This window comes from Podarcis erhardii (genome assembly GCF_964252035.2).
Source record: "Podarcis erhardii genome assembly, chromosome: 4".
Lineage (NCBI taxonomy): Eukaryota > Metazoa > Chordata > Lepidosauria > Squamata > Lacertidae > Podarcis > Podarcis erhardii.
The window spans coordinates 51,766,508-51,793,002 of NC_138508.1; the positions used below are offsets into that span (position 1 = coordinate 51,766,508).

Genomic DNA, 26,495 nt, shown 5'->3' on the forward strand with positions numbered 1-26,495 from the left:
AAGGTGCTTTCCTTTCTTCATCTGGGTAGACTTCCATAAAGCCCCAAAATTTGCTCTGGGAATTCCTCCAGACCTAAGAAGCCAATTTTGGGGTCACACAAACGGCTACAGGGAGGAAGAAAAAATCCATTGTGCAGGTTGAAATTGTATGAACTGCCACTGGATGTCACCCGGTGTAACTTCAGCATAATTTCAGTGTTTGCAATAATAGTAATGGGTAATTCTTGCAAAATAATGGCACTAAGGAAATTGGTAAAGTTCCTAAGACAACAGTGCTTCAGTTTGTGTATACAACGAATATATCTTAAGTTGGATTTCTTCACCTTTTTACTATCCGAGTTAGCATCATTATTTTTCAGTCTTATGTATATTGTCACAAATGCTCTAATCTTCTGCTGTTGCTCTGAACCCCAGCAGAGCCCATCTTGGCTATTCTGGAAGCGTACCTGTAAAACAGCAGAATAACCTCTATTCTTGCTGGATTATTTCACTGCATGTATCAGTGGTACTTTTTCAGTCCTACAGCATCCCAAACTCACAGGAGTTATATTTAAAAGCAGCAGGATAAAATAATAGGCTGTGGGGGCAGCTCTGCAAAGCAGCTTGTAGATTTGAGCTATTTTTGTTAAACATCTTGTGCCTTCCTTTCGGCCTCGGTGAAACCAGGCAGCTGCCTCAGCAACAGCCAAAGGATGCAGTCCATTAGTAACTGGCTGAGTTGTAGTTCAGAGGCACACCCCAGAAACCTAAAGATGAAAACTGGCAAGTTGCGTTCATTTCTGCTTTGTCCTTGAGTGAAAGACAAGTGGATTTCAAATAAAATCCTTCAGAAATCCAGAATTTGGTCCCCCTCCCCCAATGAAATCTGTACTTAGATCTGATGTGCCGACAAGGGATGCAAGGTTAATCCCCACATAGTCCTTTCTGCTTTCAGCTCAACATGTGCTCAAGTTTTATCTTATGCTACTCTGCCTATCAAAATGCACAGAAGTGGTATCAACGTGACCGGGAGGGAGGCGGGAGAGGCGGGATTTCAAAGACTGTTCACCAGACAGGCCTCTTCCCAGACCAGGTCTCTTCCCAGGTGATCCAGTATGAGTTTATATATCCAGCAAACCCTGTATCTGCAATGTATGTCTGCGCTACTGGTGCCTTAAGCTAGGGCATTAATGATTGGTTGGCTTCTAAATTGTCCAACATTTCTTTAATTGCAGAGCTACTTGACAGTGAAGGTACCTTTCTGGAGCACTTGCCAAAGTCCTTTTGGTGAGCCTTAACTTGTGTCTGGGATTCCTCAAGTACTGCCTAATTCCTTACATGCCAGCCTGGTCACTTGGGTCTTCTAGGGAGTTACTGTTTGTGGTCCTCCATGTTTCAGAATACATCCTTACCAAAATACTAAGTAATGTATAAAAGGACATTTTTTAAAAAACCCAAATGTGGGTGTTTTCTTGCCACCGCTAATGCCAAAGACATCACTTGGACACTATATTTGTAGTGTTCAGATTCACAAGGTAGCATCATTGAACAAACACCATGGCCCTTATAGGTTGCATGCATATGTCTAAAAGCACTTACTGACTATTCTAAATTTTTGGTTTGATTTGCTGAAATAAAAATTACCATATATAGTAGCTACAATATGCATGCTGAAAAACCAGGCTGACTGAGAGTCAAAGTGCCCTGAACACTTAACACTTAAGTGGATCAAGGGTCCCATCTAATGAACAGTCGCCTTCTTCTTCTTCTAACAACAACAAACAACAACAAATTTATATCCCACTCATCTGACTGTATTGCCTCAGCCACTCTGGGTGGCTTCCAACAAATTAAAACACAGTAAGGCATCAAACATTGAAAACTTCCTCTTTACTGTGGTCTGGTTGTGGGGAAGCAGGCTTCCGAAGACCTTGCTGAAAGTCATACCTAAAGCCATTTGGCTTGCTTAGATTCAGAAATCGCTTGCCAGGCCTTTTCATCTCCCTGCACCCTTAGGAAGTTTAAACAAATGAAAACAGAATTTCAGAAGGCCAAGTTCTATACCAGATTGCATATTTTGTCACAAAAAATGAAATAACATGACTGAAATGGCAACTCACCACTTTAAGCTCAACGTCTGTGCAGCTGGATCTTTCCTAGGTCAGTTTGGATGTCATTGTCATAGAAACTGGGGGTTGGAACTGTCTAAGGTGGAAGAGGGAGGGCATTTTATAGAAGGTAGCCCCATCAGAATTGTTCCTACCTTGTTAAAACGTTGACTGGGGTGCACGTTGACCTGCCATTTGATGAGCCAACCTGTTCTTTCCTCAAGTGTTCCTTGTGCTAAAAAGCAACCAGCGTTTGAGATTCTGGTAATGACCTGACAGTGAGCAGTAGGACAAGCCATTGCATTTCCAATTTCAATAGGAAACCAATAGCGCTGCACAAGTTCTAACAGAAGAGTGCCATTCAGCGAACAGTTTCTTGGTTTCTACGCTTGTTGGAGAAGCCGGAGTACTGAATTCTGTAATGAATGTACAACCTATACAAACCATCAAGCAGAAAATTCAAGGTAACTGCTACAGACTCACACCACTACAATGGAGCTCCTCCAGGAATGTATTTATTTACATTAAAACACTATTATACAAACTGAAAAAAGGACATTTTAGAGGGAAGGCATGCCCAAGCAAACAGCCCTCTCACCCACCGCTGTTTTGTTCCACTATATTCAAAATGGGAAATCTATGAATCAGGTCTACTTGGAAAGGAAGAAAAAGAACAAAAACCAACCACCACCCAACCCCCTACGTTTGAACATTTGATGGTCACTGTTAAAGTCACCCCCAAAATACTTAGTTCTTCATTCAAATAAAACTCTTGCCCATTGGTTTTATTTGTAATTTATTTATGTAACACAGTGTAGAAAGCTATCAATTCATAAGCAATGATTCTGTACAATCATCCTGCAGAAACGCTTGTAGGATCCCTGTTAATTTTTCAACCAGCAGGCACTTCCCCCCGCCCCCCTATAAAAGTGCTCACAATTAACAAGGATTCCTTTTATTTTTTAAAAATATGAAAAGATACATGGGAAAGGAAAGTTCATCCCCTTAATGCCTAAGGTGTGCACATAAAACAGGCACAAAGAAACAAACGTGTATTCCCATGATTTCTACATCACTAATACAGCAGAAGCAACAATCTGTACAATAAAATGCAACTGCAGAGGAAAATAATTTCAACTCATCTGGAATACTTTTCTAAAAAAAGAAAGAAGAAAAATTCATCTTGACCTTAAAATGCATAGTGATCAGAAAAAGGAAAACTCAGCAAAGAGAAGCAGCTCAACCCCACGTACACAGAAAGCATCCCCCATCGATTCTTAAAGCATATTTCAATTAGGACTTAATTTCCCCCCTTCACAAATCACAAGAATAATATACAACTGGCTAAAGGAGCTATATGATAAATAATTGGGAAAGAAGCTATTCATGCACTAGTTAAGTACAGCTAAACTTTACAGTACACAAAAAACATTCATTAATAATGTAGTGTAAAGACTGAAATGTAAAGAGAGAGAAGAATACATTACTGATTTTATAATTCAAGTTCAGGCATCTACTTGTGTTACAGCACAGCTGTCAAAAGGCGATAATGAGTAAATAATAAAACAAAGTGTTTGTTCGTTCTTGCTTGTTTCCACATTATTCTCTAACTGAACACCAATGGGCAGTGAAGCAATCATTTTGCTGTCCAACTCATGAGGCTGCTGTGGTGTTCTAGTTCTGCATCTGTTCAAAGAACTTGTAGGTTGGATTCTCGTAGCCATTTTGTTGCATCTTGGACAGGTGGCGTTCCTCTGGTGTCACTGCGGCGTCCACCTAAGGCGGGTAGAAGGAAGACCAGAGTCACGGTCCCACACGGGCAGCACACAACTCTGACGTTGACAGTGTAAATGGAAGAAATAGGGTTGTCCCCCCCACCCCACCTCCTGGCCAACTCTTCGAAGCTCTGTGGCTGTAGCTCAGTGGTAAAGCATCTGCTTTGCAAGCAGAACATCCTGGGCTCAATCCCCAGCATCTCTAGGTAGGGCTGGGAAAGAACACTGCCTGAAACCCTGCCTGTTATCATAGAAAAGAGATGAACCAAATGTCTGACTCAGTATCAAAAATCTTCCTACGTTTCGAAGCCAGCAGACCAGGGTCTCTGCTGAGGATCAGTGTCCTGACAGTTTGCAGGAGCAACCTCTTTCACAAGTCATGTTGAAAGACTCTAGGGGTGTGTGTGTGTGGTGGGGAGAGGCAGTAGGTGTGTACACTGACTGTACATACTACGGTCCCCAGTCACAGAATCTCACAGATTAGCAATAGACACCAGTACTGATGTGTATTCTGATGATACCCTTGGGAGCTACACACTCAGTGCCAGTGTGAAAAGGCAATGTGAGGGAGAACAGGATACTGGACTTCATGGGCTTCTGCCATGATCCAGCAGGAGCTCTTCTTTAGGTTAAATCAGGCATAAGCTAGCTCAGCCCTCCAGATGCTTTGGGACTACAACTCCCATCATGCCTAGCTAACAGGACCAGTGGTCAGGGATGATGGGAATTGTAGTCTCAAAACATCTGGAGGGCGAGTTGCCTATGCCTGGGTTAGGTTTTGAGGAGTCCTTTGTGTGTGAAGCACACCAAGAGTGTATGCATTCTGCTGACAGGCTTGATGCTGCTGTCCCCTTGCATGTTCACAGATGCAGGAGAAGAGTGGGTTCAAACTCTCTGTTATAAACATATCTTTTTATTTATAAAAGAATTTATATACTGCATGTTACAGCTGAACTGAGGTACCTTATCAACTATGTTAGTTTGGTTCACAGAATCACAGAGTTGTAGAGGTGGAAGAGACCACAAGGGTCTTCTAGTCCAACATCCTGCAGTGCAGGAATCTTTTGCCCAATGTGGGATTTGAATCCACAAACCTGAGATTAAGAGTCTCGTTCATTTGAACTGGATTCCTTAAACATGTTTTAAAAGGATGGTATTCATATTAAGTGGGATGCGGGTGGCGCTGTGGGTTAAACCACAGAGCCTAGGACTTGCCGACCGGAAGGTCGGTGGTTCGAATCCCCGCGACGGGGTGAGCTCCCGTTGTTCGGTCCCAGCTCCTGCCAACCTAGCAGTTCAAAAGCACGAAGTGCAAGTAGATAAATAGGTACTGCTCCAGTGGGAAGGTAAATGGCATTTCTGTGCACTGCTCTGGTTCTCCAGAAGCAGCTTAGTCATGCTGGTCACATGACCCAGAAGCTGTACGCTGGCTCCCTCGGCCAATAAAGCGAGATGAGCGCTGCAACCCCAGAGTTGGTCACGACTGAACCTAATGATTAGGGGTCCCTTTACCTTTATTCATATTAAGTAATAAAACAGCAAAATCACAACAATATAAAATAAAATACGGCAAATGGCCCCAAAGGCACCACCAATTAATTCCTAACATTTAACTTAAGAAAAGTCTAATTTCTATAGTCACTTGCATACGTTCCCACTGGAATAGGCATTCTTGGCGTCCATAGAAAAAATGCAGCAGTTATGGTGAAGCACTGCAGAAAATATACTGCTCAAGGGTTAATTTTTATTGCTCACAAAAAATGACATTGCAGTCATGTGAAATTCTATCATCTCAGCAGTCTTCAGATCAGGTGTGGGGAACCTTTGGCCCTCCAGATGCTGCTGAACAACAACTCCCATCATCCCTGGCCGTTGGCCAGCTCCCAGCTGATAAGAACGAGAGTCCAGCAACATATGGAGGGCTAAAGGTTCCCCACAGCTGCTTCAAATGTTCATTAATTCAAAAAAATAAATTAAAAAAATCCTGCTCTGGGAAAATAATTTCTGCATACTTAGCACAACTGATACTCTCACTAACTGCTGAAATAGAGCAGGCATCTGCTATGTATTCTACGTATGCCTTTATCAGCTTTATTTTTAAATTTTAAAATAAAAGATCCCTGGATGGTTAAGTTCAGTCAAAGGTGACTATGGGGTTGTGGCACTCATTTCACTTCAGGCTGAGGGAGCCGGCGTTTGTCCACAGACAGCTTTCCTGGTCATGTGGCCAGCATGACTCAAGCGCTTCTGGCACAACCAGAAATTGTATTCCACCTAAGACAAAAGGCTCCATGTCCCCACTGTCCCCCTGACGCCTGCCCATTTCCACACTAGGAAAATGAGAACAATTCTTACATTTTAAAGAAGGTCCAAAACCTGTCATTGATAGAATGTGCCCCCCCCCCTTTAAGCTTTTTCAAGAAGCAGAGGAATGCTCAGCCTAGCTATATTAGCCATTCCAATCCATCAAGTTTTGGGTGTCCTTAGAGAATGTCACGGCTTCCCAGCGCTACGCTCAAATCCCCTACATAAGAATGTGCTCAGCAGCAGCTTGAACAAATCTATATTGACAATCTTCAGCTCTTGTTCTGCCTTACCTATCAGTTCATAATGAAATAATCCATAACACTCTACAGACTTGGTATGGATCGGTCACATTCTGCTTTCAACCCATTAGCTGTAGCTGGGGTTTGAGACTGTCTACAGACCAATTGCTTGAATTGTTCCCATTTAAACATCCCTTAATGTGTTTTTCCCTGCAGATGCAAAAGTTAGCACGTCACTCAACTGAGTTCTCCAGCATATCCTTGGGACCTGGGAACAGGGACCATGTAAACCACACCCCAAAACTAGTTATGGCTTCATGTTTGTATCTAATGCTGTGAGAGCAAAGTTCCAGTCATGTTACAGGACTGTCCCTTCCTATCCTACCCACTGCAGTGCCACCCCAATTGCTTCAGAGAGTCCCCCCCAGTTCTTTGGAGCAGATTTTCATGGTACATGGATGACCACAGGGAAAAGGAGAGAAAGGGGGAGTCTGTTCTGGCACTGCAGCAGCACTTGATATAATTTTATAATTACAATTTGAAATCAGACTCACAGTATTATTTCCCTTGCGCCCTACCCCCTCCATAAGCCAAACTGGTTTTGCAACTGGAAAACAGAGCAATCCAGTTGACTTCATAGAAGGGAATAAGCTCTGTTTGGCTGCTATTGTCCATTCGCAGAATAATTATTAGTAACTTTCACTTACCTCCACTACACCATGATGGATAGAGGTATATTGTTTCTTCTTAAGCATCACCAAAGTGATGACAATTACTGTAGCAATGACAACACCTCCCACCATTAGTCCAATGATGGCGCCTTTGTTCGAACCTACATCTTCAGCAAAGAATACCTAAAATAAAATTTAAAAATGGCAAGTTAGTTACTGAGTTAGGCAACTTGTTACTTGTGCATTTTGCACCTTGCCAAACAGAAGAAAAATTCTCTCAACAATGCAATGGTTTCTGAGCAGTGCTCAATAAAATACCTAAACTTTGTTTCCATTTAAGAGGTAAATTAGTATTACGGTTTCTCTTCATGTAACATGGGAGAATAGAATCTGAAACTGCTAGCATCCCATCTGCAGCACATAGAAATGCACATGTGAAGTTGGGATAACCTGCAGCCACAGAGCTGGTATTAGGATGTGGACGGGGAAGTGGGAAAATAAATTTGTTCAGCTTGCATTTTAATATGAACCTACCTAGTTTGCACCTCATGGAACAATATGTAAACCAAACCAAACCCATCTATCCTTCAAAATGCACATTTCTCCCAATTTTGTAATGCAGTTCTCCAGCCAGGCAATACATACAAAGAAGCATATATCAGAGCAAACGTAAAGAAAAACAAGTGTGTCTGTGAAAACAACATACAAGACACATTACGTTAGGAGAAACTGCTTGCAAAAATGTGTCTATTAGGAGAAGGGCACACAAACATGCATACCAGTTCTCACCCAGGCTTTGCAAATTGATGTGGAAGCAGGGAGAACTGAACTTAAGATATGGGAACTGAAATGGTTGGCTCCGTCCATCCCTAGCTGCATTGTAGGAGGAACCCAGGTCCGAAGAAGGGAGCTCCCCAGGCCTTCTTCCCACACAGGCTCACAATGAAGAACTCAATCTGGTCACTTTCAAAAGTCACCAAAAGAGACTGAACAAGAATCCAAAAACTTTCTCCTATGTCAGCCTCTTTTCTGGCACTACAGACGTCAACAAGGGCTATTCTCAACTGCCAGACATATCTGAGCAGTAGAGTTTTCACTACAGACCCTCGGGATCCTGCCCAAAGGTGAAAAGGTCGTGGATCATTAAGGAAGTTAAGCCTATAATGTGCTGAGAGTATGCTGAGCTCAGGTACTGAACTGCAAGGTTAACCAGCTTGTCAAAAAACAACAACACAGACCTATCAATAATCATGAGAGATTTAGACCTAGAACAAACTTGGTTGGTCTCCAAGGTGCTACTGGACAAATTTTTATTTTTATTTCATTTATTTCATAAGAGATTTAGGTTTCAGTGCTATTCTTCTACTTACTCCCTACCCTACACTATGATTAAAACAAAAACAAAACTGGTGTAGAATAGAAACAAAAACACACAGATTAATTTATTTATATTTAGGGTTGTTACTGAACAGTATTGTGCCTTCAAGAAGAGTGTTTGTTTTTAAAACTGCACAATGCAATTCTGTTTGAATTGCACACACACCCCAGCACAGTAGGGGGAGGAAACAGGTTTAAATTCTCTTTTTAGTGTTGTTCCCCATTGCATACTAGCTCCCATATAATTAAAAGAGAATAAAATAGAAGTAAATGAACTGAAATACACTTTCCCTCCTCTCCCCACGCCTTTTCAAAACAAGTCCTCCCTTAAATGACTCATAAACATGCTAACTCTTGTGAGCCTTGCAGGCTAGCATTTTACACAGGAGAGCTAATGCATTTTGGATTTTTTTTTTCTAGTACTGGGAATTTTTGATCCCCAGAATCTAAGAGCTGATTATTATTATTATTATTATTATTATTATTATTATTATTATTACACGGAACAATTATCTATCCCTAATGCAAATTGGATTCCCACGCTAATTTTAATTTTCAGCACCATTTAGCTTCAAGAATACGTTCCAAAAAGAAAACCTTTCAAGTTTCAGTATCTGAAGTCAAATACTCCAGTACACTTTATTCCTTAAGAAAACAAGAAGGCCATTTCAGACACAGAGAATGACCAGGATATATTCTGGGTTGATTCACATTTGGCTTTAGTTCAAGTTCCAGCTATACAAGAAATGTTTCAAATTGCTTAGGTCAAATCAGTTCATTTTGTGCCAATAAAAAAGTTAAACCAATATTCATAGGCTTAATTTTTGTTTTTAAAAATGTAATGATCAAAGTGCTTCCTTGGTTGTTATAATATATTGGGAAGCCAGAAGGAAGAAAGGACAGCTCTGGATATGGGGAACAGCTCTGGGCAGGTGGAACAAGGAAATCTTTGTGAACTGCCATTTACGGAAGTAAAGCAGCAGCATTTGCTTTTTCTTCCGGCTCCCTAACAAAGGATTTTAGGGAATCCCCCCCCCTCTTTCCTCCTGCTTTCTTTTGTGTTTCTGGCATTCCCGCCCCCCCTTTCAACTTCTTGCTCAGTTCTTGAGATGTAACAGTGCTCAAAGCTTCTTCTAAATTATACCTTTAGATTGACAAGCCCTGTCTTGAAAGGCCAAATTAGGGATGATGACAACAGACCTGTCCCTTTATATGTGGCCTTGCCCCAGTCACATATAAAGGAGTGGCGTCCCCTGAGTTGCAGCTATTTATAAGCAGATGCCCAATGCGTTAAAAGAATATGCACAGTATTTCACTATTGGTGAATGAAAGATCTTGTGGGTTCCGAGGACAAGGATTTCAATAGTCACAGAAATTGGAAACATCCCCAAGCTATTTTCATGAACAAAGTTAGAGTAACATAAAATAAAATTAGTCTTAAGGAGAATAGAGCAGGATCCAGTTTAAGGAAAGAGGGCGCACTCACCAGTTTCTGATGATGTACTTCGTATCCTGAATCATGTCTGTACTCTGCATCCATCTTTAGCTCTGCAGTCTCTTCTGTTTTGACATTGGTCAATCCAGAGCCTATATCAGGCCAAAGAGAGAGAAAAAAAAAACAAGCGCCAGTTTTTGATTAGCTCTATGTATACCCTCCGCCACTGCTGCCAACAATCATGAGTGCAAGACACACATATGAAGAAGCCTCTAATGAAAGTGTGCATGGTGAGATAATGGAAGAAGACGCTACTTTAAAAAAGGGGGTGGGTGGGGAGCAAGAACAAAACCAAGTAACAGCTATTTTTCTACCACTTACTGAGAGACAAGCAATGGACTTTCATCGATAGCCAAGGGGGAAAGAGATTCTTTAAAGAACAAAGCATGGTGATTGTTTCACAGCCTTGTTTGTGTGCTACTTCCGCACAGGGCAGAAGCATATAGATGTGGGGCAGGGCTGCACTTCCAGTCCCACCCCACCATCGGGCCTTCTTTCAATAACTGCACGTTGTGTAGTTGTCTGCAAAGGAGCTCCTGCTCACATGCAGGGGCTCTGTACAATTAGGGGTCCAAGGTGCCTAAAGACCCTACTCACGAGCTGCAGCAACTGAGTTGTTGAAAGAAGATGATCTGATGCCAAGGGTGGGGCTAGGGCACAGCCCCACTACACAGGCTTATGCCTTATGTGCAAGTCAATCATGAATAGGGGTAGGGTGGCTTGCAAAAAAAGGGGGATATTTATGATGGGCTGGCTGAGTGAGGAAAATGCAGGAGAACCGAGTGGGATGTGGGGGTCTCTGCCAAGACTGGGGCAGCTGAATAGTGAAGATCTTTGCTGTTTTAGTCATGTCCGCGATGAGAACCGCAAGCTCTCTCCACAGCTGTCAGAGCCTCTCTCTGACACTGCCATGGTGCCTATTCCACTGCCTCCCACACTCTGCCTTCCCCAAAGGGGATGTTCCTCCAGTCCCAGCTGCCTCTCAGGAGGCAGAGCCACTTCCACCATCACCCAGATCTAGGAAGCGCCAAAGGAGAAGGAAACAGAGGGTCCCACCTACTAGGCCTAGTGTGATGGCAGAAATGCTTGCTGCACCAAGTTGTGGCTGCCCCATTTCTAAATACAGGACAGCAACGGGGTGTGTGTCAATGTCAGATCCACACCCACAGCTTGTTTGAGAACCTGCCTTTGTTGTAGCTGTATTTGTGGCATACACACTGAAGTCTAGATGTGAAAGCAGTTCATATTTTTTTAAAAAATTGGTCGCATTATCTCAGGTATACTTGCACAAGTCAGCCAAAGGCTGTTTGCTTAATAGAAAGACAACACATATTGCCCTTCACTTCTAAAATGTAGACACCCACTCAAAACTATCTAAGTAAATGGCGAAACAGCAACCATACTGGGATGAGACCTGCAATTCATCTAGCCTAGAATTTCTGCATCTGAAAATTGCCAGCTGTAGTTATTAATAGCACAGGCTACTAATACCAATTTAATTCCTGGCAGATTGCTGCCAGTCTCTGGGCATTCACAGTTTAAGGGACACCCTACTAGTCAATTGAACCAAACATGCTTTTGAATTGTTGTAAAAATTCTCTTTCGAGTTATAGCAAATAATACAAGATCACTGAAAAATATTTCTGCCCCACAAATTATCGAAGAAGTCATTGTGCTATAAAATTGGCATATTTGATAACAGTACTGGAAATTGGCTGAAGTGCATATATGTTCATCTTCCTGAACATTTTAGCTATATGTAATACAATCGTGCATCTACGACTGTATTTTTTTCTAAGAAAAGCTTGCATTATTTAAGAGTACAACTCTTTCTGGAAAAGTGTACATCCTTGAGACTGTAAATAGCAGAGCTTCCAAACAAAATTTGGAAGCTAAAAATTTCAGTAAGATTCCTATGAAATCTCTGAAATTTTAATTCCACTCTCTCAAATGCAATTTCCTAGGTCTCTTTCCATAAGGCATACCATGGGCTTGTCACACGGGCAGCTTGTTATGTGCGTTTCTCACAAAAAGCAATTAATCATTCCAGACACTGGAATGCCGTATGTTGTTTGCGCATAAAGTGCTTCAGACTTAAGTTATAAAATGGTAGCCAAATATGCAGGCATCTTGCTACTGGCATGCTACTGTGAATTATGGAAACCAGCCAACTTCCATAAATGAAGGTTTGGACAAAGCCCAAGAGGGGAGAAAAACACACACAGCCCATTTCTCTCTTTGGTATGAATCAGTACAACTGCTAAACATATGTCACGCAAACTCTTCATGGAAACTAGCTATGCCCTAATATGCTTTCATAACCTAGCACTTTTATTTCGGAATGTGAAAAGGATGGCAAACCTGCAAAATATCACACTTTCCGTTTTATTCTTGCGTGAGGAACCCACTGGTTTTAACACCAGGAAGAATTGATTTGCTGAATTATTTAACTCTAACTGTGTAGCTGCACAGTGAGATCCAGATGCCACAGATTAACTCTGAAGCACACAGATCTAACCTTGGGACCACTGTCCTCTTTGGACATTACATCAGAGTGATTACACTATATTAGAGGGGTTTTTGCTTCTACAAGTATACTTCCTGTGTAACTAGCACACCAAATGATAATACATTAATTGCATGGCATTTTTTTGTTATCAGCAGTCTCTGGACAACAGGTTAGGGAAGTTGAACTCTTTCCCCACCTTGCAATGATTCTCACACATCTCCCTCTCAAACTATTTACACTTCAAGGGAAGTCCCTATGGCTCGAATGGAGGTTTCCCTTGAAACAGAAGCTGGAAAATGTCCTTATGTTGACACATCAACCAAATCTTTCTTTTCCTTCCTATTAATAAAGTATAATATGAGCCAAATAGATTAAAGGGGTTGCCACCACTAGCAATCAATTGCAAGAGAGCAGCAATTTCAGAATTTTTACTATAAAAGCATTAATTAGCCAGATTTTTATGAGGAAGGCCTGTGAACTAAATGTGACTGTGGCTGCTGGACTTAATCTGAAACCACATTTTGAAGCAAGAATTGGAACGGTTTTGGATTATTCTCTTTGCAAGTGGCACTGAGTTAACTGCAATGTGCTCATTCCCATTATGCTAAATCTGCAGGAACCTCTGGTAGAATGACTAGTGTGGCCAGATGCAGAAGACAAACAGGGCTCCTGTACCTTTAATAAGTCATATGGAGGGGGATTTCAGCAGGTGTAGCTGGTCATGTAAGCTATACCAGCTGAAATTCCTTTGTTAAGGTGCAGAAGACCTGTCCTCTTCATAGTATTGTGCCACTTAAGGATTACTACAGAGTCATGAACTGTAATGAACTGTACTGTGCTTGCAAGCATACATTTTCTTAGCACTGGTTTGCAAGACAAAAATAATAATCCAGCAGTAATAAGTTAAAATTCATAATGTACAGGAGACCTTTGGGTAGGAAAACACAGTATCAAAACAGCCCACTATCATCTACAAGGCAAGGCATTTCTTTCTGCTAGACAGATGACTGTATGGATGCTATGTCATAATGTTCTATTTCTTCGCACACAAAACTTTGGGGAAAGAGAGAGACAAGAATAGATTCCTTTGACATATGTGATGATGACTAAAGGCAAGAAGTGGGTGCAGAGGCAAAAGCATAATCACTAAGCTGCATTTTAGATAGGCAATAGTAACATCACTTGTTTTTCCATGTGTGTAGTGTCATCAATTGAATAGGCAAGTAACTCAGGCATTCTGTGATTTATCAGGTTCTATTTAGAAAGGCTAATAAGCTACTTCTGTTCTAGAGTGATGTAATTTTGGTGATAAGCAAGACTTGGTCTTTGTGATAAAAGCAAGGCCTGGCAAGTCATGTAACCAGACAACTGAGTAGACAGAGATTCCCTGTCTCCTAAGGATGCCATTACATTTAATGAAGCCTTTCTGAGCACTCCGGTGCAGTACAGGTGACAGTGAGCTACAAACCAGAAATATGATGTGTCATTGCACAAGTAATGAGAGAAAACACTGAGCAGAGAGCTGCAAATTGATTGCCCTTTTGGCAGATGGAGGCTAATCTTTGGAGTGTGCTTATTTAGACTTTAGCGTTGAACATTAATTTGTTGTTGCTTCCGAAGTCTGGGAAAACAACTGGTGACATTTCTTTTGCTTATGGTCCCAACAACAACAACAACAAAATAATGTGATTCCGTACAGATGTCTGGGGAAAGGCATGGTACATATAATTGAACTTGCCATTTCATAGTGTCTTGTGAGTGAATGTGTTGTTCTAGCATTAATTCAATACAAAAGAAACTCCTCTGCGCCCTATGTTACATGGTACAAAATATCTACCACCCACTAATTCCCTAGGCACACTCACTAGTGCAGATTACAGTCTCCATTACTCACAAGAATAAAGGGTGAGGCGTCATTTGCATGTTAGGTAAAGGTAAAGGGACCCCTAACAATTAGGTCCAGTCATGGCTGACTCTGGGGTTGCGGCGCTCATCTTGCTTTATTGGCCGAGGGAGCCAGTGTGCAGCTTCCTGGTCATGTGGCCAGCATGACTAAACCGCTTCTGGCAAACCAGAGCAGCGCACGGAAAGGCCGTTTACCTTCCCGCCGGAGTGGTACCTATTTATCTACTTGCACTTTGACGTGCTTTCGAACTGCTAGGATGGCAGGAGCAGGGACCGAGCAATGGGAGCTCACCCTGTTGTGGGGATTCGAACCGCCGACCTTCTGATCGGCAAGTCCTAGGCTCTGTGGTTTAACCCACAGCGCCACCTGCGTCCCTTCATTTGAATGTTACAACAAGCCAAATTTAGCAAGAACAAGCAATCATGTGGGAACCCAGATCGAAAACAAGTCCTGCATGTGCCACACTACCCAGATCTCAGCCACGATCTAGTTTAGCATTATGGCCAAATGTGGATTCAGGGTTATTCTCCCCCCAAACAAACCATGAACAAACCTTGGTTATTTGCTTGCTTGATCTTGCTAAGCTATGGCTTGGGCTTAGTGTAATGTGCAAACTGGGCTTGCTGATGAGAATAACTATTATATGCACTCTGAATATGTACACTAGATTGGGGCATTACAGATACTTGTATTTCTACCAGCCAGCAAGGTTACTGTAATGTCTATATCTAGAAACCTGTCTAGACATTGTTAAAGCACTTCTGAAGGAGAATGCATTCATTATCTTTGTTAGAAGTCATTGGGCTCGCCCTCCCCCCCACCATTCTGAACTAAATATACTGCAATGAAGCCCCCAAAATTAAAAGTTACCATTGCCTGGCTCTTTACCTAGAGCTCATATATTTGATGACTTTAACATTTTCAATTTCCAAAACAAAGTATTTATTTTTCATGCAGAAAGATATATCACACAACACACACACACACACGCACTTTGAATGCCCCCATGGCACTGCCTGATGTTCAAGTTACAAGGAAAATATATATAAATGGGAAAAGGAGTTCACAAATCATCTAACCGCTTCTCTTTTAATTCCAGCATATTATTGGAATAAATTATTATTTTATGGGTCAGGCAGACATGTTTCAGCAAAATGACCTCATTCAAGAGTTGGCAGGAAGTTACTGAGTTCTAAATCATGTCTATGAGAAGACGCAGGAGCTCAGCAGAGGAGTATTACAAAGAAAAGGTGATTCATTCAGCTGAAGCCAAAGATGAACATGCAGGGCAAACACAGGTTAGGTAAAAGCCATGCAAATTATATACCTGGTCGTGTGGTGAGTCCTCTGTCTGCAGCTGGGCGGGCATCAACTGGCTCAACTGGGCACGTGCAGCCAAGAAATAAACAAATAGGAAAGAAAAAGAGCAAACAAAAAAATAAAAATAAACAAAAGCTTCCAAAATAAGTTGCTTTTGGTTTTGCCTGGGACAGTGCAGGAAAGTTATATGCCATAAACAAAGTAACATAAGCCAACAGTTGGAAAAGATCTGCTTTAAATTAATCCTGGAAATGAAAGTAAAGGGACAGGAACTATCACGTCCATCCATTTCTGGTTACTTTACATATCACAAACCACAAACAGAGTCTAATGTTCTCCATCTATTGGAGAAGAAGAAAGTCTTCTTCAGTCCTTGAAAACTCCACCTACCTTTTGCTTAGAACTCTGTAACATAAATATCACGCAAAAACAGCTGCTTCTCATCTCTTAACCCCGTCCTTCCCCTTCCCCTTTAGAAGAATGGTTACATTTTAAACACCACTGAACACTACAACTTTAAAGGCAAGTTATGTGGCAGTCTGGCTTCTCTCAAAATAACTGAGGGAAACCACAGCGTTTTGTGTCTTAAAAAAGGAGATGAAAAGGACAGGGAACTTCTGAATTGTAGAAATGCTTTATTCTTTAATATTAAGTGAATGTTCCCTGAAACAAGCTTTGAGGAATTGCGTGACAAATGGAAGAGACCAATTCTGCAGAAGCACATCGCTCTCTAATACGGTACAAAACTTCACCTGAAAGTCTCCAGAAAGTGGAATATAAATACTGACAGATGACAGAATGCAGGACTCTAGCTGCTGATGCAGAAAGCCATGAGTCTGAGCGTATCTGAACATCAACCATAACTTTGCCAGCAATACCTTCTGTACACCATCTATGAGCCAAGATATTGTAATAGGGATTCTCATTGTTGGCTGCATCTTACTACTGAATCTCTCTTTCCTGGATTTTTTTCCTGACTGTGTTTTGAATGAGAATAAGACTCTTTATTTAACTAGGCACTGAGTAAAGTTTTTGAAATAGGGAAATTAAATTAATTTCACTAAGTTTCTTAAACTTTATTTCGAAAAGCAGGTTGTTATCCAGTTTAGGTATAGAATATTCATTCAAATAAATACACAAAATTGGGGTGGGGTGAGGAATGACACACAACAACACATGGAAGAATCATATTTCAAAACAAATATCACCACCACTTTGAATGTCATGTTGGAAGGAAAGCCACTTATCCAATGAACATATCCAAGTACAAAAGGTATTGCCAACACAGATCTATGTATGCTAGGTATTGTAACTAGATTTTCTAAAATAATGATCCTCCTGAAAAGCCACAACCCTCTGACATGAGTAAGACAATCTGCATGGATTTCCTCACACCCCCTCACAACATGCTTAGCAGTGATTTATGTTTGTGGAAGCAGGTGGACTTACCAGCTAACCTTTCACACACTCATTCAATCCAAGCAGAACACCCCACAGCTGCATAATGAGAAAAACTCAAAAACATGATACTCCTTGTCCCTTTTCCATGCTACAGGAGACACAGTCTCTCAAACGGACATATGCAGGAGCCAGAAATGCTGAAGGAATGCTAAGCTTCCATTAGTAGAATGCAGTGAAGGCTATTTCATAAACAGCACAGAGTCAAAGCCCAGGTTGCCTTATAGTGTACACTAAGGATAGATCTACAGCCAACCAGCCCTTGGTGACTGCATCTACCGTATTTTTCGCACCATAGGACGCACCGGACAATAGGACGCACCTTGTTTTAGAGGGGGGAGAACAAGAAAAAAAATTTCTCTCCCTCTCTGCCCAGCACCCCTTCAGCGAAGCGGCAGGAGGCGCTGTGCAGAGAAGGGGAGAATTTCCCCCCTCCTGTTTCCCCCCTCTAAAACAAGGTGCCGTTTAAGGTGCATTCAGACGCCTTCAGGCAGCTACCTTGGAAGCCTGGAGAGCGAGAGGAGTCGGTGCGCACCGACCCCTCTCCCTCTCCAGGCTTCAGGTTCCTTTCGACCTGCTCTTTGGGGCTGGCGGGGGGAAGCCCACCACCAGCCCCAAAGAGCAGGTCGGGGAGCAGCGCAAAGGCGCGCAGCTATAGAGGCTCCTGCCATAGCCGCATGTCACCTCTCCAGCCGGGAGAGGGTCGCGGGGGGCTTCTTTAGCCCCCCGCGTGCTCTTCCGGCTAGAGAGATGGCGCGCGGCTAAAGAGGCTGCTGCAATTGCTGCGTGTCACCTCTCCAGCTGGGAGAGGGTAAGTGGGGCTTCTTTAGCCCTGAGCGCGCTCTCCTGACTGGAGAGGTGGCGCGCGGCTATAGAGGCTCCTGCCATAGCCGCGTGTCACCTCTCCAGCCAGCAGAAGGTCGCGGGGCTATGCTGTCTTCGCTCCATAGGACGCACACACATTCCCCCTTCATTTTTGAAGGGGAAAAAGTGCGTCCTATGGTGCGAAAAATACGGTATGTTTTATTATAGACAGACTAATTTCCATTTTATTGCACCTTTCCTTCGAGAAGCTCAAAGTGGCATACATAACTCATCTTCCACATTTTATCCTCATGGAAACCCTGTGAGGCAGGTGAGTCTGAGAGGCAGTGACTTGCCCAAGGTCAGCCAGTAAGTTTCATGGCAAAGTGGGTTTCCCAGGTTCTAGTCTGACACTCTAATATACTGCACTGGCACTCAGGGATACTCTATACAATACTATTCATGCAAGCATATGTTGGTCGCATTCAAACTTCACATTTTTAGTTAGGTGTTCACTTAAAGCATCTTAATATGTACCTCTGAAAACAAAACAAAACAAAACAAAACAAAACAAAACAAAACAAAACAAAACAAAACAAAACAAAACAAAACAAAACAAAAACAAAACAAAACAGTGAAGTTGCTGCAAGTTCTGCCTTTTATGACACTTATTTATTCAGGCAGCAAAACCACATTTGTGTATTGCATTAAGAGGACCAAACGAAGATTTTCTCTTGAATGTGCAAAGGTAACCTCTGTAGCACTGCTGAATGCACACCAATGAAGTGGAAAGGTAAAACAGGGGCAGCTGTCAGGAAAAAAGAGGGGAAAAAAGGGCCCTCTAGACTAAGTTAGAAAGTTTTTGGATACAATCCGCATCTCTTAAATATTCTTTAAGTGGGGGTGGTGAGCTATTTTTCCTATTGAGCTTTACCAGGCAAATGCAATGTGAAGCCACAGGTTTCTAATATCAAGTTTATGTACCCAGGTTTGCCAGTATGTGCCCTAAAGTCTGTTAGATCAAAAAATGAATATAACTCATAAATTCAGCACAATCCACAATAAAATAAATGGGAGTTTCTCACTGCACAGCTGATCTGTCACACAATGCCTATTTTCACTGGTTGTTCTGAAGGAGAATCTCCCAACTGACTGTGCTACTTTTTATTTTTGTTTATTGTTGTGTAGTGTTGAGCTGTATCCAGCAAAGTCCTCCTGGTTGCACAAGGACTTCTACTAGTGCTATTGAGCAGATTTTTTTTGGGGGGGGGGGTTGCAGGGAGAAGGGAGGGAAAGTTCACAATAGCATAAACCTTTTCACCTCCTTTCTACACTGTATTACAATTTTCAAGAAGTGCCAAATTTCTGCAACTGATGTCATTTTTGCATGCTTTATAATACATAAAGGAACTGCATATGAAGTTTTTAAATGTCACAGTAAGGCAATCATCAACCTTCTATGCCATCATTAATCCAGAAGTTACCTGTGAGTCTCACTAGCAACAAATAAATCAAATACAGTATAGTGCCATATATTCTTATATATGTTGCTTTGGGGAATAACAAAAAAGACATAACAGGTTAACACATTTTCCCCACATTAATCTTGCAGATCTTTCTGATGTACGCATTTTACTTGGATGAATTCCTTTTGACACTTAAAAACAAGAAGACTGCCTTTTAAAAAAAGGATTCTGATATGGCTAGACCCAAATAAAAGCTGACTTTCCAGAAAATTGATTATTATTAAGTTTATCCATTTATCAACTTTACCTGTTACTTTACACAGAGGAAACTGTACATATGGCAAGTTCAACAAAGACCACAATGCTTTCCTAGCTATTTGGGAGGGGGGAATCTTTGGAGGAATATAACAGTATTGATCACTTATCAAAGAATCTTTAAGAGCAGTAGTTTTGAAATAAGACTACTGATAATGACCTTGTTAGATGTAACACATTCCCAACATTCTACTTCCACAGAGTCTCCAAGGCAGTAGCTCTGCACCCCTTTTAATTAGACATTATTATTTTGACTTGCTTCCAATTCCTACAAGTTCGCCACATTAATTTTTTAGTGCGGGCAGACATCTCACTTAAATTTTGACAGCTTCTCTGTTTCAAGGCAGTACGTGAACTTCTGAATCTCAATGCATTTGCAGTCTATCAGAAGTAAAAGAAAGGCAAGTGCTTCTGGCAGACCTTTCACCACTCAGAATGAACCATTCTTTGCTTTTGTCAGAGAGGCCAAGACCTTCTCATAATACATTCATCTACAATCCCACACTATCTCCATCCAAGAACCTCTTAAGTCATCTTACATTACCTTCGTTTTCAGTGTTGGCTGGGACTGAATCGACTGCAAAGGGGTGCCATGGCTGAAAGTCATCTAGGCTGATTTCCCCATCGACTGGAAGGAGTTCAACTGTTGTTTTAGTCTCTGTCAAGGAAGGCATGAGGGCATCATTTCCATAGCTGATTCTGGGCTCACTGATCATATTTGCCAAGATATCATCTGAGTAGTTTTGCACTTTTTGAAGCAGTTCATCTGGAGGAAAAAGAAACGAGAAACCAGCAATTAATACACTTCAGGCGACTCTAAGCACTCACTTGGCCCTAACTGGTAAATTATCACAATTGGGAGAATGCAGAAATGGTTTTAAACTTAGTTTGCAAAACAGAAACAGAGAGGCTGATGACCATCGTTGGAGGTAGGGAGGGAAAGAAAGACAAAGAACATATTTGTGGTACCTTGCAGTAAAGCTGCAGAGCAGTAGAGAGAAAGGAAACATGGTTATTCCATTGGCTCTGCTGAGACTCCAGTCAACACAGGCAGCCTTTTGATGAAGCAGGGCAAAGCATACTGCATAGGTGGCAGATCTAGACTCCTCCACTTCCACCCTTACTTGCAGGTCTCCATTTTGAAAAACCACACTGTTACAACTTCAGCATAATTTTCAAATGGGAGACTCTGCAAGATCCTTTACTCCAAATTCAGCAATTTACAGTACAGTCCTATGCATGTCTGCCTATCCAACAGTACATCTCACTGAATTCCCAGGTGAGGAGGAAATCTTATACACATGTACCAGGGAGTAAGCCCCATTGAACATAGTAGAGTTTGCTTCTAAGTAGACATTCATAAGACTGAATTGCTAGAAGCTATTCCAAAATTATCTGAGAATGGGAGGCCTGAGATTTTATTTGGTAGCCGTTTGCTAATGCCTGTTGGGAGACAGGAGCAGTGTGCACATTTTCCACCCCCTGTACTGATAATGTCAGTCAGTTCTGGATATTCCCACTTCCAGTGAGTGCAGGCTACCAATTACAACATGAAAGCATAAAATTCATTCATTAGTGCCAGTTTATTGGTGGATTAAAAAAACAAAACATCCTCACCTTTAGGAAGTGTTTTGAGACAGCCCCTGAAATGTTAATTGCTAGTACTGGCATACTTTTAAAATACTGAAGCTCTGAAATGGAATCTGAAGCCATCTCATTTTCCCTGAGTTCTCTGCTCCCTCAGAGGGAGAAAAAAAGAAATCTCTCGGGACTTCTAGGTTGGCGCCATCGCCGAATGGCGGACTCCCTCCGAGCTCCGGAGGGAGCCTGCTCGGCAGGGGCTGGGTTCTACCGCGCCGGCGACGCGGGGACCCTCAAAAACCATGGGCGCTGAAACCCATGGGCATGGTGACTCGGCGGGCACCGTTTGCACCCCCCCCGACCACGCGAAGGAGCCTTTTTAAAGGCTACGGAGCGGGTGACAGGGGGTGGTGGTGGTGCTGTGAGTCCTCCGCTTCCCCTGCCGAGTGAAGCCGCATGCCATTTGGCGGAGAGCGCTGACTTCTTCCATTGAAAATCTGGACTTAAAAGAATAACCCGTGAGTAATTGGAACTTGGATTAAAAAGGGGAACAATTTTTTTCTTAAATTCGGAGCGAGCGGGGGAGGTGCAAAAAGGAAGTCAGCCTCCCCCCTGTTGTAGAGGAGCTAAAGCAAAAGACCTGACAACTAAGATCGAGTGCAATCTTTTTTTTGATAAAGTTATTAATTTCGCGATGGAAAATTATAAGCTGGGCTGGAGGAGAAAAGTGGAATGTGAATTAAAATACAACCCCCCCCCCGAAAAACCCCGGGAGCGATCCGTGAGAGCGCCGGGAGAGGAGAAATAGAGGTTTTGACAGCTGTCAAAGGAGCTGCCAAAACTGAAGAACAAAAAGAGAACTTTGTTACGAGGACTTTGCTGGTTACATTTGTTATAAATTGGATATAAACTGTTTAAAACAAGGAATAATAAGTTACTTTGACTGGTGGGTGTGATCGGGAAGGAAACTGAGTTATTATAATCCCTCTAGAGGAGCTGTGGGTCATTACAAGTATTGCTGGCATGGAATTTGAATCGGACTCTTTATCTCCTGGGAAACTGCAGAAATGGAACACTATTTTGTCTACAGAGGTCTACATACTAAAGGAGACAATAGATTTATCTATTGAAGAATGGAAGGGACATGACGTAATGTTTTGTTCCTGAATAACAAAGCCTCTGTAGAGGAATTACAAGCTTTTTGGAATTAGAACATTTGTGCAGGAGAGCAGGGGGGGAAAAAAAAAAGGAGAAGAGAGAACAAGAACAACAAGAATAACAAGAACTGGACAAAGTTGGAAGATAGACCCCTTCCAAGATTGGACATTCGAAATCAAAGATGACCAAAAGCCGGCAAAGACTATTAAAAAGACGGCAAAGCGGACTGGTGAAGGATTATGGCTTAGATGTGGGAGCTCCAGGACGACAGTAGACATTGACGGACATTGGGAACGCAACCGGGAAAGGGGGGAGGGAAATTTGGAATCCAAAGGGTGTTAAATTACATTTTATTCTTTTTTCTATTTTTTTTATGTTAATCTGTATTGTATACTAAAGAGGGGAACTCGTGGAAGGGAACAGGTCGATTTTAGGGGATGGGAAAATATTTTTTTAATTGGGTTAATGATAATAACTTTAAAACTTGGGGTAAGAATTTGCTGAATCTATTTGAAAGAATTGGAATACAAGAGGGGGAGGGGAGGGGAAGTCCTGGAAAGATGATATTGAAAATAAGGCCTTAAATTTGGATGTTTTTCTTTTCTGTTATATTTGAAATTTTTTAATAAATATTATTTAAAAAAAAGAAAAGAAAAAAAGAAATCTCTCTCTACTGGAGAGTCCCAGCTGGAGTTCTGTCTCTCTGAAATAAGGCAGCCATACATTGGGAGGTCTTCTTGGAAATTCCTACTCTTAAGAGCAAGGAGGGCAAGAGGGCATGGAGCCCAGCTGGGAGGGCAGGGGCAGGGCATTTTGCCCATAGCAGCAAAATGTACTAGGCAGGCCCCGCCAGTAGCATCCCTCCCCAAAACTGACCTAGCTGCAACCATACCATCAGGCAACTGTTTCCAACTCAGCTGGTCTTTGTAAGAGCTATAGCTTTAAGCACTGGTGCTTTTTAGCATGCTCCCACCCCCACCCCCCACTCTTTGTTGCTTTGTGTTCCATGTCTTTCAGATTGTAAGCCTGAGGCCAGAGACTGTCTTATTATTGATTTTTGCAAGCTGCTCAGAGAGCCTTCTCAGTTGAAGAGTGGGGTGAAAATATTTTACATAACTAAATGAAATGTGTACAAGCATTGGACCCTGCAATAATTCACTTTTGGTTAATGAAGCTATGCTTGCGGTTCTGTGCATTCCTATTTCCTCATCACCTTTAAATATGCAAACTTACATAGGGAGGAATTCAATGATGCAATATTATGTTCGTTTCATTAGTGCAAGCATTTCAGCTTGACAGATGAACAATCTCTCCCCCCCTCCTCCCCCCATGCTGTTCTGGGGTTCTCCCAATACTCTGGAGCCAAATTGGGGGAGGCATTTTTTGGGGGTGGGGAGGGCCAAAAGTCCTGTTGCACTAGCAGGGCGCATTGGACTGGCACCTGGTAGCACAAACTGTTTATCTGAATCTGAGCCAAACATACACACATCACACACACACACACACACACACACACAGAGAGAGAGAGAGAGAGAGAGAGAGAGCGCCTCCTCTCCAACTTCTAGATTCTATTACTTTCCTGATTTCCACTGCGAAACTACAGTGCAGATAGTATATCCACAGGGCAAACATCTATCAACGAGCAAATGATATTAAGTCAGCTGTGTGGATTGCCAGTCACAAGCGTGACCCAATATGAACCATAGCATGTGTTGGCTCGATGCGCTGTGATTATCACAGGCATTGACAAAGACAGACATATCCTCCTGGGCAACTCACTTGTCTCTGCATTATCCAGCTTTGTTGCAAGGAACACATGGAAGGATCACATTTCTCACTGGCATCCAGTGACCCCAGGGCTGGCCCAAACCAGCAGCACACATTCACATTTAGCATCAATGCCAGCGCTCCCTTCATTTTCTAAATTGGGATAGATGCTGTACTACGTGCACGCCTAGCTAGCTGGGATATCACTGTAACATTTCATTATGTAGGTAGCTAAGCAGTGAAAAGGGATACAGGAAGAAGCTGAAAAATAAATCCTGTCAGCAAGAACACCCAAGGAATGGATTGTTTTATAATCCATTTAGTGATAAGCTGAAATGAGCAGAAATTATTTGAACTACGCCATAATTAAGTTCTTGGTGCTTTCTTGGCTGCACATGCTTCTGACTATTATATTTCAAAATAAGCTTTTAATTTTGCAATTCTTATCTATTTAAGATGCTTCCTAGAATGTCAGAGACCAAAGTAGCTTCCCAATTTCAAGACAAAAGATGTTTCTATACGAACAGTGCAATCCTATCCTGGTCTGTTCAGAAACTAATGCTCCTGGAGTTCAAATCAAGGTCATTCCCAGGTGCGCAGGGTGTAAGATTGCAACCTCTCTTACATTCTCGAATCTTGTACTTACCACATTTCCACATTTCTTAATTCTTTTTAAAAGGCACTGGTAATGATCCAGAGCTTTTCTGTGCATTCATCACTGCGTTTTAATTAGCACTTTTCACCCCTACATTTGCCTACCCAGTTTACCAAACAGGCAATGCCTTTTTAAACCAGGACAAAGTGGCATTTCAGGAACCAATATGTAAATAAGCTGGTACATGGAGCTTGCGTTTGCAGGGATCTCCAAATTGAGACAGATACCTTTTCACCAGCTCCACTTCAAAGCTTGCTACACAATGATCCACTAACTTATTCCTCATTCCATTACAAATCCATCCGACACGGTCTGCACTCTTCAAGATTGTTTAGAATTTTCACCTGATGGTCTTATTTAGACACACCAATTTCCCCTTCTAGGCACCCTTATCATCTCATAACCAGTTCACGTTATTAAAATCCTGAGACATGCTGAGCTAAAGAAAAGACTTGCTACTGACCAAATTCACAGAGAAAACTCGTTTACTACCTCAGACTGCAGCCTTTCCACTACATTATTTTGATGAAACTTCCACTGGCTACATTTCTTTATTCCTTTTAAAGAAGTCTGGCTCCAGTTTTCTAGGAAGCAGTCTCCCTCTTGGTCAAGGTGGTCCATGAGAACCTAGAGTCTCTTGAAAGTAGCTATGCAGGGGTGCCTGCAAATCCTCTGTGCTGACAGACTGTCAGTCCAAGAAAACAGGATTTAGGAGAGGGAGGAAAGCGTGTGTATTTTCGTGTGCATATCTGTTTATCTGGGTCAATGCAGATAAACTATTTATTTTACCTGTACTTTTACTGCCAGGGAGTTGAGCAAGACAAAAGGGAGGTTTAGAAATGGCTAAAACAGCTGGTAGGCCTGCTGTGCCCTGCCCTGCCTAGAAGGTACAATACTAGGATGTTCATTTCAGAAATGGTTCCAGGTTCTCCAAAATCCCACAACCAGGCTTGAATAAGCCCCTTATAAGAAGTATAGCCTGGCACGCTGTTATGCATTTCCCTGAACATTTGGTTGAGCCTTTCTCATATCTTGAGCCTCTCATCACTCATGCGAAGTAGCCCAACTCCAGAGAAAATTGGAAAGTCAGATCAGGGTGCCTAACTTGCACTGTTAGGGAAGTTTTTAATGTCTGATGATTTATTGTATTTTTTATATTTTGTTGCAAGCCACCCAGAGTGGCTGGGGAAACCCAGCCAGATGGGTGGAGTAATAATAACAATAATAATAATTGCACGCCCTCCAGATTGCAATTCCCATCAGCTGCAGTCAGAACAGTCAGGATGATGGTAACAGCTGTCAAGCCATATATGGGGGTTAGAGGTTAGCCACTCCTGCTTAAAATGAACAGGTTCATGTCAACATTATTCCTCTGCTCTTGCTCTTATGTAACATAAACTTCCCAAAGCACTTTTAAAGAAAGATACAATCCGTGGGCTGAACACACATTTTGGTTTGTTTGCTGTGTTTTTACTGCTTCACAGATATGGCATCTGCAGCGGAAATCTTTTCTGAATATGTTCAGGCAATTTCCAAAGGGCAGAGTCATTCATCATCTCACACAGTAGAATTTGTAAGTATACCAACACTTCAGTCTTCTATAAT

At 42.0% G+C, this 26,495-nt stretch overlaps 1 protein-coding gene across 4 annotated transcripts in view; it reads right to left on the bottom strand.

The window, feature by feature from the left end:
* Positions 1-2,586: 2,586 nt before the first annotated feature.
* APP (amyloid beta precursor protein) overlaps positions 2,587-26,495 on the bottom strand; it is a 148,546-nt gene continuing 124,637 nt past the window's right edge. For 2 of the 4 annotated variants that reach the window (XM_081859421.1, XM_081859419.1), the window contains 5 exons: positions 20,274-20,495; positions 15,694-15,747; positions 9,943-10,043; positions 7,116-7,262; positions 2,587-3,863 (listed from right to left, as the gene is read on the bottom strand). In XM_081859421.1, coding sequence (XP_081715547.1) covers positions 3,762-3,863; positions 7,116-7,262; positions 9,943-10,043; positions 15,694-15,747; positions 20,274-20,495 — 626 coding nt within the window. In that variant the 3' untranslated portion in view covers positions 2,587-3,761. The remainder of the gene's footprint in view (positions 3,864-7,115; positions 7,263-9,942; positions 10,044-15,693; positions 15,748-20,273; positions 20,496-26,495) is intronic. The other 2 variants (XM_081859422.1, XM_081859420.1) reach the window with 1 other exon arrangement.